Raw genomic sequence first — 13,618 nt, 5'->3', positions numbered from 1 at the left:
TACTTCTAAAGCACAGAAGAAGATAAAATTCATTATATATCTCTGAACTACTATATGCCTATCAACATTAGGTACTTAATATTTTTTGAAATTCAGTAAAGGAGTTTAATTTCAAAAGCAGCTTCTCTATCAGTTATGTTTTTTAAAAAAGGCTCAGTATTTAACTACAATTATTAAATAAAATTATACTTCCCCTATTAACTCTGTGTATACTTCATACCTTATATCTGGATCTGAAGCCTTCTGTCTCACAGCCAACTTTGTAATCTCTCCTTGAGACATAGCTTTATGAAGCTTTGATTGTTCACCAACTGAAGAAAATCTCTGTGATGTCTGCAATAATTACATATTGCAAAAGACTTTAAAACCAAGTACATATATGATAGCACTGTAATTAAAACAAGGTTACAGAATTATTTAAAAATCACAACTGTTAAAAAATACACAAAAATACTTTAATATTATTCAGAGATTCACTGAAATAACAGATGCGACCAAAAACTCCATTAACTTCCTAAAGTAATCTGAATTAAGGAAGACTTGGGTCAATAAAAATGCTGACTAGGACCCACCAGTTCATATTATCTGACAATTTAATGAAGAATCTCAAGTGGAAAGGTAAGAAAAAAGTCAAAACCACTTAAAGATATAGACAAAAGATCCAGGATCTGTTAAGTCTAGAGTGCTAAGTATTGTCATTCATATCTCCTTTTATTTGTTCTAAAAGTGGTAATTACTTTTACGGCTTAATTTGGTATTATAGATTCTTCTTATATCCAGTCAGGGATTTAAAAGAGCTAGACCAAAGAAAGGTAAGAAAAACCAAAGGGGGCCGGCCCATGGCTCACTCAGGAGAGTGTGGTGCTGATAACACCAAGGTCCCGGGTTCGGATCCCATATAGGGATGGCCGGTTAGCTCACTGGCTGAGCGTGGTGCTGACAACACCAAGACAAGGGTTAAGATCCCCTTACCGGTCATATTTATAAAAAAAAAAAAAAGAAAGAAAAACCAAAGGACCAAAGAATAAAGGATCATTATCATCACTAATGGTCTAAATTATAAACAATTTATAAGCTATCAAACTGGAACATGAATTTCAGCTGGCAATTCTTGTTCCATTTGTTTATAATGTGCCTCTCTAAAGACAGTCCCATTCTGAGGAGAGACTTTGTTGCCTATTCTAAGTCATTTCCTAATATTTCATTTTTCTATAATTATAATATCCTTTTTTCAGCCTTTTGGTTTGCTTGACTATGGCCTTATCAACAGAAACAGAAAAATATCCTCAGTTGTTAAAATTTAAAGAACTGATTTCTGCTTCTGGACAAAACTGAGTAACAGAGACCTGTTTTCTGCTTTTGCTTGAAACAAATAAAAAAAACCAGACAAAATAATATTAAAAGCAGTTTTCAAGACAAAAGATAGATATCCTTTAGAGATGGGAAACAAAAAAAGTCCTACACCTGCCTTGAGATAGTTTCTAGGCTGTGATGCAGAAAGGAGAAATTCAGGTGAAATGCAGTAGACTCTCTGAGTTAAACTCATGAAGTTGTGGGATAACTGGATATCGATATGCAGGAGAATGAAACTAGATCCATACCTCTCACCGTATACTAAAATCAACTCAAAATGGATTAAGGATTTAAATATACACCCTGAGACAATAAAACTTCTTAAAGAAAACATAGGGGAAACACTTCAGGAAATAGGACTGGGCACAGACTTCATGAATACGACCCCAAAAGCACGGGCAACCAAAGGAAAAATAAACAAATGGGATTATATCAAACTAAAAAGCTTCTGCACAGCAAAAGAAACAATTAAAAGAGTTAAAAGACAACCAACAGTGTGGGAGAAAATATTTGCAAAATATACATCTGACAAAGGATTAATATCCAGAATATATAAGGAACTCAAACAACTTTACAAGAAGAAAACTAGCAACCCAATTAAAAAATGGGCAAAAGAGCTAAGTAGGCATTTCTCTAAGGAAGATATCCAAATGGCCAACAGACATATGAAAAAATGCTCAACATCACTCAGCATCCGGGAAATGCAAATCAAAACCACATTGAGATACCATCTAACCCCAGTTAGGATGGCTAAAATCCAAAAGACTATGAACGATAAATGCTGGCGAGGCTGCGGAGAAAAAGGAACTCTCATACATTGTTGGTGGGACTGCAAAATGGTGCAGCCTCTATGGAAAATGGTATGGAGGTTCCTTAAACAATTGCAAATAGATCTACCATACGACCCAGCCATCCCACTGTTGGGAATATACCCAGAGGAATGGAAATCATCAAGTCGAAGGTATACCTGTTCCCCAATGTTCATCGCAGCACTCTTTACAATAGCCAAGAGTTGGAACCAGCCCAAATGCCCATCATCAGATGAGTGGATACGGAAAATGTGGTACATCTACACAATGGAATACTACTCAGCTATAAAAACGAATGAAATACTGCCATTTGCAACAACATGGATGGACCTCGAGAGACTTATATTAAGTGAAACAAGTCAGGCACAGAAAGAGAAATACCACATGTTCTCACTTATTGGTGGGAGCTAAAAATTAATATATAAATTCACACACACACATACACACATACACACACAAACCGGGGGGGGGGAGAAGAAGATATAACAACCACAATTATTTGAAGTTGATACAACAAGCAAACAGAAAGGACATTGTTGGGGGGGAGGGGGGGAGGAAGAAGGGAGGGAGGTTTTGGTGATGGGGAGCATTAATCAGCTACAATGTATATCGACAAAATAAAATTTAAAAAAAAAAAAAAAAAAAAAAAAACTCATGAAGTTGAAAGTCCAAAGTGACCAAGGTGACTAGAGAACAAAAACACGGAACTGGAAAGGAGAGAGATGCACAAAGAAAAAACTCCAGAGATCTACAGAAGGTATCCATTGAGTATTTAGTTGAATAATAATCAACACTTATGTGGGAGAAAACAACCCAAGACCAGGGAAAGGACCACCTGAAAGGATTAAAGGTAGTAGTGCTCATCACTTACAAAAGGTTAGTAACAGTGCCTCTGTCCAAGAACCAGAGTAGATAACTTTATGATTCTCAGGGCAATGAGCAAAGTACACAGAGGATCTTGCCTCAATAGACGAGAATAATTAGCTCTAGACTGAGTACTGCTTGAGCCTAACAAATCCTAAAAGAAAGACCTGAAAGGATCAAATAGCTTCCAGGACAAATCTCTGCAATATTTTTAGAGAATAATAAAGAACAGTAATTAAACACATAAATATCCAGCACCCAACAAACCAAAATTCACAATGTCAGGTATCCAATAAAAAAATAATCAGGCATTCAAAAAAGTAGGAATATATGACCCAAAATGAGGAGAAAAATCAATGTATTTATATTGACTCAAAACTGACACAAATGTTATTGAATTAGAAGGACATTAAAACAGTAATTATAACTGCATTCCATATGTTGAAAAAGGTAAGTAGACAACTGAAAGATATAAAAAAGACTCAAATCCAACTTCTAGAGACTTCAGTGTCTAAACTGTATGCTGGATGGGACTAACAACCGATTAGATATTGCAGAAGAAAAGATTAGCAAACATGAAGATATCTTCAAGTTGGATATAATAAGAATCTATGATACCAAGCCATACTTCCTGTGCTAGGAATCTCTGACTCTCTTTTATGACCAGCCAAGAAATGCTTTTAAGAGGTCATGTGATTAGGTCAGTCCCACTTGGAAAATATCCCCAGCTGATTTGGTACCTTAATTACATCTGCAAAATCCCTTTACAACTGAACCTATATTAGCGTCTGATTAAATAACTGTGTTTTCAGTAGGTCCAGGAATCTTGTGGGGCCATCTTAGAATTCTTCCCACCACAGAATACATACTATTCAATTACATTGATATTAAGTTCTAGAATAGTGGTTGCTTCTGAGAGTGGAGTGGAAGGGAAAAAGTTGAGTAGAAACATGAGAGAAATTTTAAGGTTACAGAGATCTTTACAGGAATGTAAGTTATACAGTTGTATGCATATTTCAAAAATGATCAAACTGTACACTGAAGATCTGTGCATTTCACTGTACTTATTATACTTCGATTATAAAATAATACTAATAAATCAGGATCAGGCCAACAACACATGATCCTATGATCAATCTTAATATCACAAAAACAGAGATGTGGCCCTTAACATGATGCAACAGTGTATACTTGCCAACATCTATAAAGTATTTTCCTAAAAAAAATTAAACTGAAATGTGATCAAAACTTTCAATCTATCTGGATATTTATTTCTGGTATTTCCTGTAAACTGGTATAATGAAACTTTACATGACAACACAGGGTTACAATCAGCAAAATCCAGAAATGTGGGAAATTCAACAGAGAAATGACCCTTTTTCCTTAACAAATAAATTGCTAGAGAGGGAAAAAAGAAAAAAAAGGAAGGGGAAATTTACAGATTAAGAGTGTCTTAAAAACTTCTAGGAAGTTGCCTAAATACAAATACAGTGACACATTCTTCCAAAACAATACAAAACCAGAAGAAAAATAAAACTAAACAAAACCTATACTTGCAACATAACTACAAAGAAGAGAACACACAAACTTTAAACTACCTGTAAGCAAAAAAACAAACACTTAATCCTAGTAAACTCTCTGACAATCCCACTACAAGCTTTTGCATACAGTAAGGGCAGTCCAGGAAAAACTGTGCAAAAGCGAAAAACTAGCAATGAGCTTAGAATTGATCTAAAATCATTGCCAAAAAGAGGTCCACCCTAACCAGTAGATTAGAAAACTGACTTCAGGGAAAGGACTTTAAAATGCATATAATTCAAGGTGACATATATTTAAAAGGCACTGCTTCTGGAGAAAAGAAGGTAAAAAGGAAGGAAGAGGTACCCTTTGGAGACTGGGCAGTGAAGAGGAAAAGACACAGATGCCGGAAATTTAGAATCCAGCAAGGCAAAAGAGAAGCAAAAAAACCCCTGGAGGACATACAACATTGCACCACTAAAAAAAAACAAGAACATGCTGTCCATTAAAGAAACTGTTCTTTGCCACACTGACAGAAGAGGAAGTTCTTCAACTTATCTTGTAAATTACTCCAAACAGAAAAAATGAATAAATTTAAATATTCAAAATCTACACAAAGCAACCTTAAGAAAACAAAATATCAAACAAGAATCAACTCATAATCTAAACCCCACTGCCCAACCAAAAAAAAAAAAAAAAAAAAAAAAAATGCATGAAGCAGAAGAAATCAGTTAACTCTCAAAATGAATTAAATATCCTTATATATAGAAAAACCTTCTGAGTCAGAAATTAAAAAACTAAAACCAGAAATGGACCCCATCCCCCACTAAAAACAAAAAGAAATGAAAAGAATGTTGACTGAATTCAGGAATGTAGTGGATTGAATTAAGTCCCCCCCCCAAACTCATTGAAGCTTGAATTGTGTCCCCCAAGTTTTATGTATTAGAAACTTAGCCCCCACTGTGACTGTTAAGAGAGTGGGAAATCCTATTATGGTTATTGAAAGGTGGAGCTTTGAAGAGGTGATTGAATTGTAAGAACATGCTATAGTGAATGGATTAAAAATGGTGGTCAGGGACGTGGTTCTGAGGGCTTTTAAAGAAGAGGAGAGTTTTGTCTTGCTCTCTCTCTGCTTCCACCATCTTGCAATGTGAGACTCCTGAGTCACTGTCGCCACCACCAGACTTGGGACTTCCCAGTCTCAGAAAATAAAAGCAATAAACGTCGTTTTTCCTTATAGGAAACATCCAGTTTCAGGTATTCTGTTATAGCAACACAAAATGGAACAATACACAGGAAAGAACTAAAAGAAAAATAAAAATTAACTCTAAAATGAAGACCAACTTACAAAGTGTCCAAGGGAAAAAAGGCACACATAAAAATTTAGAAGAGATAGAGTAAAGGCAGAAAATTAATAAAGAATATAAAAATGACATAAAGAAAGAAATAAAAAAGGTCAGAGAAAAGGTGGTTGAAATGGACAACAGGCAAAAACAAACAAACAAACAAACATATATAATTGGAGTCTCTAACAAGAAAAACAAAACAATGGAACATAACTTATCAAAAATAAGACAAGACCAGAATTTACATTACTGAAAAAGCTCCGCAGATATGGGGGATAATTAATTTGTAACGATAAACTTAAAGACATATCCTAGAATTGAAATATAAAGAAAAATTCTGAAGGCCTCCAGTCTAAAAGATCTAATAACTTATAAGGGCAAAAGAATTAGACTGGCAATAGACTTCCCAAAAATAACATATAAAGCAAGCTAACAACAAAATAGTGCGAAAAGGGTAGATAATTTCATGTGAAAAAACTATTTACCAAAATTGACCCCAAAAGATAAAAAGCTTAAAATGACCAGTTTTGGAGCCTCAGGGCCCACATGCTCTGATACAGCTGCACAGGTAAAGGCAGGCGCTACAGGAACTTCAGCCCAGGTCAGTCCCTACCACTTAGAAAGACTTAAGAGCCTCAGGGCCCATATGCTCCGAAACAGCTGTGTCAGAAAAGGCAGGCGCTGTGGGACCTTCAGCCCAGATTGGTGCCTGCCACTTTCAGAGACTTAAGAGCCTTGGGGCCCGCATGCCCTGAGACAGCTGTGCTGGAAAAGACAGGCATCGCAGGGCTCCCAGCCCAGGCTAGTTCCTGCTGTCGAGAACTGGCAGTCCCTTCAGGATACAAGCCAGACATCAGGGTGAAGTGAGTGGACTGTGATACCCCCTGCGACAGTGACAAAACCCACAGGAAAGATAACAGAAATATGAAAAATTTGAAGAAATGAAGAAAGTACATCACCACCAAAGGAAAACAATAATTCTCAAGCTCTAGATCCTACAGAACACGAAGTCTTTGAAATGACTGACAAGAAATTTAGAGCAACAACTCTAAGGAAACTAAATGAGATAAAAGAAAACTCAGTTGTTGGGTGGGAGGGAGGAGAGGGAGGAGGGAGGTAGGTTTCGGTAATGGGCCACAATAATCAACCACATTGTATATCGGCAAAATAAAATTAAAAAAAAAAAAAGAAAACTCAGTTAGAAAACACAATGAAATGAGAAAAAATGTACAGGATCTGAAAGAAGAAATGTACAAAGAAATCAGTGCCTTGAAAAAGAATATAGCTGAGCTTGTGCAGCTGAAGGATTCACTCAATGAAATAAAAAACACAACAGAGTCTAACCAGCAGGCTAGAAGAAGCAGAAGAGAGAATTTCTGCCCTTGAAGACAGGCTGTTTGAATTAATGCAGGCAGACCAGAAAAAAGACAAAAGAATTTTTAAAATTTAAGAAAATCTAAGAGAGATAACAGACAATCTTAAGCACTCAAATATCTGAATCATGGGTATTCCAGAAGGGGACAAAAAAGGAAATGGCATTGTAAACATACTCAATGAAATAATAGCAGAAAACTTCCCAGGTACAGGGAAAGCCACAGATCTCCAGGTTTAGGAAGCCCAAAGATCCCCAAACACATTCAACCCAAAAAAGTCCTCTCCAAGACATGTGATAGTCAAACTGGCAAAACTCAAAGACAAAGAGAGAATCTTAAAAGTAGCAAGAGAGAAGCAGCAAGTCACCTGTAAGGGAGCTCCAATCAGAATAACATCGGACTTCTCATCAGAAACCCTAAAAGCCAGAAAGAAATGGGATGATATATTCAAAATACTAAAAGACAAAAATTGCCAGCCAAGAATACTTTACCCAGCAAGGCTATCCTTCCAAAGTAAAGGATGAATAGTATATTTCTCAGACAAACAAAAACTGTGGGAGTTCACTACCACATGACCAGCCTTACAAGACATTCTCAAAGAAGTGCTGGGTTTGATACCTCATAAACAATCTTCACTGCCATGAATACTCAAGAAAGGACAAAACCTACCAGCAAAACAAAAACGCTAACAAAAGAGAAAAAAAATTGTTCATCACCCCAAGAAACCAACAAATACAGAAGACAAACAGAAATTAGAATGAAAGGAACAAAAGATACTTAAGACAAACAGAAAATTAAGGAAGGGACAAAAAGTACTTAAGGCATCTAAACAAAAATCAATAAAATGCTATGAGTAAATCAACACCTTTCAATAATAACTCTAAATGTGAAGGGATTAAATTCCCCATTCAAAAGACACAGACTGACTAAATGGATTAAAAAGGTGGACCCAACAAGATGCTGTCTCCAAAAGACTCACCTGACCTGTAAAGACACACATAAACTAAGAGTGAAAGGATGGAAAAAGATATATCATGCAAACAGAAATGAAAAACGAGCTGGAGTTGCTATTCTCATATCAGATAAAATAGGAAATACCAAAAAAAGAGATAAAGAAGGCCACTACATAATGATAAAAGGATCTATCCATTAAGAAGACATAACAATAATAATACATATGCACCCATTGTCAGAGCATGCCAGATTTACAAAGCAAACACTATTAGATCTAAAGGAGACAGACACTAACACCATAATAGTGGGGGACCTGAACACCCCACTCACAACTTTGGACAAATCATTGAGGCAAAAAATCAATACAGAAACACAGGATCTAAACAACACTTTAGACCATTTGGACTTGGCAGATATCTACAGAACATTCCATCCAACAACCTCAGAATATTCGGTCTTCTCATCAGTACATGGAACATTCTCCAGGATAGATCACATGTTAGGTCACAAAGCAAGTCTTAACAAATTCAAAAAGACTGGAATTATTCCATGTATTTTTTCTGATTACAAAGGATTAAAATTAGAAATCAATAATATACAAAACTCTGGAAACCATACAAACACACAGAAATTAAACAACAGTCTATTTAATGACATATGGGTCCAAGAAGAAATTAAACAGGAAATCAAAAAATTTCGTGAAACTAATGAAAATAATGACACATCATACCAAAACCTCTGGGATACTGTAAACGCAGTATTATCGAATTAATGGTTACTTCAGAAGAATGGAAAGATGGCAAATAAACAACCTAATGCTTCACCTTAACAATCTAGAAAAACAAGAACAATCCAAACCCAAAGTTAGTAGACAAAAAGAAATAATTAAGATCAGAGCAGAACTAAATGAAATAGAAAACAGAAAAATGACACAAAAGATCAATGAAACAAAAAGTTGGTTTTTTGAAAAGATAAATAAAATCGACAAACCTTAAGCCAGGCTAACTAAGAAAGAAAGAGAGAAGACCCAAATAACAAAAATTAGAAATAAAAAAGGTGAAATTACAACTGACACCTCAGAAGTACAAGAAATCATTAGAGACTACTAGAAACAACTACATGCCAACACATTTGAAAATCTGGAGGAAATGGATAAATTTCTGGATGTATACAAACTACCAGAACTGAGCCAAGAAGATATAGAAAATCTGAACAGACCAATAACAAGAAAAGCGATTGAAGCTGTTAGCAGAAGGCTCCCAACAAAGAAAAGCCCAGGACTGGACAGGTTCACTGCACAGTTCTACCAAACCTTCAAATAGGAACTGATACCAATTCTCAACAAATTCTTCCAAAAGACTGAAACAGAGGTCATTCTCCCAAACTCACTCTATGAGGCAAACATCACCCTGATACCAAAACCAGACAAAAATACAGCAAAAATAGAAAACTACAGGCCGATATCCTTGATGAATATAGATGCAAAAATACTAGCTAACAGAATACAGCAACATATACACAAAATTATACACGACGATCAAGTGGGATTCATCCCAGGGATACAATGTTGGTTCAACATACACAAATCAATAAATGTGATACATCACATCAATAAAAGCAAAGACAAAAACCATATGATCATCTCTATAGATGCTGAAAAAGCATTTGACAAAATTCAACACTCGTTCATGATAAAGACTCTTTACAAGTAAGGTATAGATGGAAAATATCTCAACACAATTAAAGCCATATATGATAAGCCCACTGCCAATATCATTCTGAACAGGAACTAGACAAGAAAGCCCACTCTCACCACTTCTATTCATCATAGTGTTGGAAGTACTAGCCACAGCAATTAGAGAAAGAGAAGGAAATAAAGGGCATACAGATTGTAAAAGATGAAATCAAACTGTCCCTGTTTGTGCATGATATGATGCTCTATATTGAACAGCCTAAAGCCTCTACAAAAAAACTCCTAGAGTTGATAAATGATTTCAGTAAAGTTGCAGTATACAAAATCAACACACAAAAATCAGTAGCATTTCTATACTCCAACAGTGAACATGCAGAAAAAAGAATTCAAGAAAGCTAGCCCATTTACAATAGCCACCAAATAAATAAAATACTTAGGAATAAATTTAACCAAGGATGATTTAACCAAGAAAGATCTCTATGAAGAGAACTAAAAACCACTGTTGAGAGAAATTAAAGAAGACAGAAGATGATGGAAAGATATCCCATGCTCTTGGATTGGAAGAATTAACATTGTGAAAATGTCCATATTACCCAAAGTGATCTACAGATTTAATGTAATCCCCATCAAAATTCCAATGACATTTTCCTCAGAAATGGAAAAAACTATAAAGACATTTATATGGAATAACAAAATACCATGCACAGCCAAAGCAATCCTGAGCAAAAAAAATAAAGCAGGAGACATAACACTACCTGACTTTAAACTATACTACAAAGCTATAATAACCAAAACAGCATGGTACTGGCATAAAAACAGACACACAGATCAATGGAATATAATAGAGAACCCAGAAATCAACCCATACACCTACAACCATCTGATCTTTGCAAAGGTAGCAAATCTACATATTGGGGAAGAGACTGCCTCTTCAACAAATGGTGCTGGGAAAACTGGATATTCATATGTAGGAGAATGAAACTAGACCCGTATCTCTCACCATATACCAAATCAACTCAAAATGGATTAAAGAATTAAATATACATCCTAAAACAATAAAACTCCTTAAAGAAAACATAGGGGAAATACACCAGGAAGTAGGAGTGCGTACAGACTTCATGAATAGGACCCAAAAAGCACAGGCAACTATAGGAAAAATAAACAAATGGGATTATATCAACTAAAAAGCTTCTGCACAGCAAAAGAAACAATCAACAGAGTGAAAAGACAACCAACAGAGTGGGAGAAAATATTTGCAAAATATACATCGGACAAAGGATTAATATCCAGAATATACAAGGAACTCAAACAACTTTACAGCAAAAAAACAAATAACCCTATTACAAAATGGGCAAAGATACCATCTCACTGCAGTCAGGATGGCTAATATCCATAAGACTGAGAAGGGTAACTACTCGAGACGTTGTGGAGAAAAAGGAACACTGTTGGTGCAGCTGCAAAATGGTGCAGCCTTTATGGAAAATGGTATGGAGGTTCCTCAAACAATTACAGATAGATCTACCATATGACCCAGCTATTCCACTGCTGGGAATATACCTGGAGGAACGGAAATCATCAAGTCGAAGGTATACCTGTTCCCCAATGTTCATCACAGCACTCTTTACAATAGCCAAGAGTTGGAACCAGCCCAAATGTCCATCATCAGATGAGTGGATAAGGAAACTGTGGTATATCTACACAATGGAATACTACTCTGCCATAAAGAAAAATGAAATACTACCATTTGCAACAACATGAATGGACTTAGAGAAAATTATATTAAGTGAAACAAATCAGGCACAGAAAGAGAAATACCATATGTTCTCATTTGTAGGAGCTAAAAATAAGTAAATAAATAAACACACAAACAAAGGGTGGGGGGAACAAGACACAACAATCAACAACAATTCCTTGAACTTTTTAAGACAAGTGAACAGATATGATGTCGAGGGGAGGAGAGTGTGGGAGGGGGGAAGAGGAACAGGTAAGGGGTCATGAAAATCAACTATAATGCATATTGATAATTTAAAATAAAAAAATACATTAAATAAATAAATAAAGACCAGTTTCCCTAAAAAAAAAAAAAAAAAAAAAAGAGGAACTTATCAAGGAACTACACCACAAAAAAGCACCAATCCCAGATGGTTTCATAGAGAAATTCTACCAAATCTTCAAAGAATACATAGTTGCAATGCTATAAACTGTCTCTGACTTTTTAAGGGGAATAATATACAATCACGTGCCATATAATAACATTTTGGTCAATAATGGACCACATATACCTTGGGGGTCCCATAAGATTAAAATGGCCATACCATATAGCCTAGGTGTGTAGTAGGCTGTAACATCTAGGTTTGTAAAAGTACACTCTATGATGTTTGTATCTTAGGCGATGCATGACTGTACATATATAAATACTGAGTGTATATTCAACAGTGTGGCTGCTGTTTTAGGGCTACCAATCCCCACCTGTATGTCATAAATTTTGTTCAACACCAACCAGTTTTCCACCTTACAAGACCCCTTGAAATCACCCAGCCCAGGCCCTAACATCATATAAATATCCTCTCCTGATTTCCCCCATATAAAATGTTACTAAGACACAGTTAAGATGGATTTTCCCCTACTGTAATAAACTAATAAACTTAGCTTTGCTTGATCAACAGGTTTTTCTGGCAGTCTTTTGTAAAATGGACAGTGGAGAGAAAGAAAACTCAATACAGATAAGGATTGGAGAAAATCTCAGAGAATAACATACAGAAACAGGAATATAAGAAGTGAGAGCAGTTTTGGGGGGATAATGAGAAATTTAGTTTTACCATTCTGGAAGTAAGAAAACTGAAATTTTAGAGAGCTATTTGGAAGTCATATCTATAAAAATGGCTGCTTTAAGACTGGAATGGTAGAAGAAACGATACAGAGAAAAGTATGTTTCCTATACTACGAGGGAACTTTTTCTAAAAGTTCATGGAAAAATAGAATTAAAAGATAATATTAATCTGCCCATGAATGTTTTGAAGATCCCTCATAATCCTACAAATAAAGAATAGAAATGATTTTACTAACCCACGTACCATCCAGAAGTAAAGTAAAAAACCATATGAAAGCTACCTTACTAAAGAAGTAGAGAGTAAAAAACTATATGAGAGCCACCTTAGAAATATTGCTTAGCAGAACATGTCATTCTTCTTGGGTAAATGACAACATGGTGGGTATAAGAACTGAGTGAGAGCAGCATACAGAAACTAAACAGTTATTCAAATGGCAGAATATGAAGTAGGAAGTTAAAAGTCACTAAACCGGGAGACTACTATCCTTGTCTCCCCTCCCCACAGTAAGTAACAACTGATTAATAATTAACCAACTTAAAAGGTAATGCTTATTAAATCCCCTTCAGGTACTTTCTTTGTAACTGTCTGTATCCCACTAGATTAGTTTCTTCACAACTGGAAAGGTCAGAGGGCCATTTCTACCAAGATTTAATGATTAAATAATCAGAATGATAGGATCACTTTGTCCAGGAAAAAAAAAAAAAAAAAAATCCAGTTTTTAAAAATCCATGTGCCCAAAAAATCAAATCCATTTAAAATCCAGAAAATATCTAGATTTTGAGAATGCAATAGATTCCATTTAGAAAGAGTAAGTCTTCATTTTCACAATATCAGAAAATGTTAGAACGTGGCATATTTTCAAGATAAACAGAGAAAC

The 13,618-nt window shown here is 35.5% G+C and overlaps 1 protein-coding gene across 1 annotated transcript in view; it reads right to left on the bottom strand.

Annotated features, from left to right (window-relative positions):
* MYO9A (myosin IXA) overlaps window positions 1-13,618 on the bottom strand; it is a 301,341-nt gene that overhangs the window by 86,757 nt on the left and 200,966 nt on the right. Inside the window, exon 26 of the mRNA XM_063090574.1 lies at window positions 221-333. Coding sequence (XP_062946644.1) covers window positions 221-333 — 113 coding nt within the window. The remainder of the gene's footprint in view (window positions 1-220; window positions 334-13,618) is intronic.

The sequence above is a fragment of the Cynocephalus volans genome, chromosome 3 (assembly GCF_027409185.1).
Source record: "Cynocephalus volans isolate mCynVol1 chromosome 3, mCynVol1.pri, whole genome shotgun sequence".
Classification (NCBI taxonomy): domain Eukaryota; kingdom Metazoa; phylum Chordata; class Mammalia; order Dermoptera; family Cynocephalidae; genus Cynocephalus; species Cynocephalus volans.
This window is presented reverse-complemented; position numbering and strand designations above follow the sequence as displayed.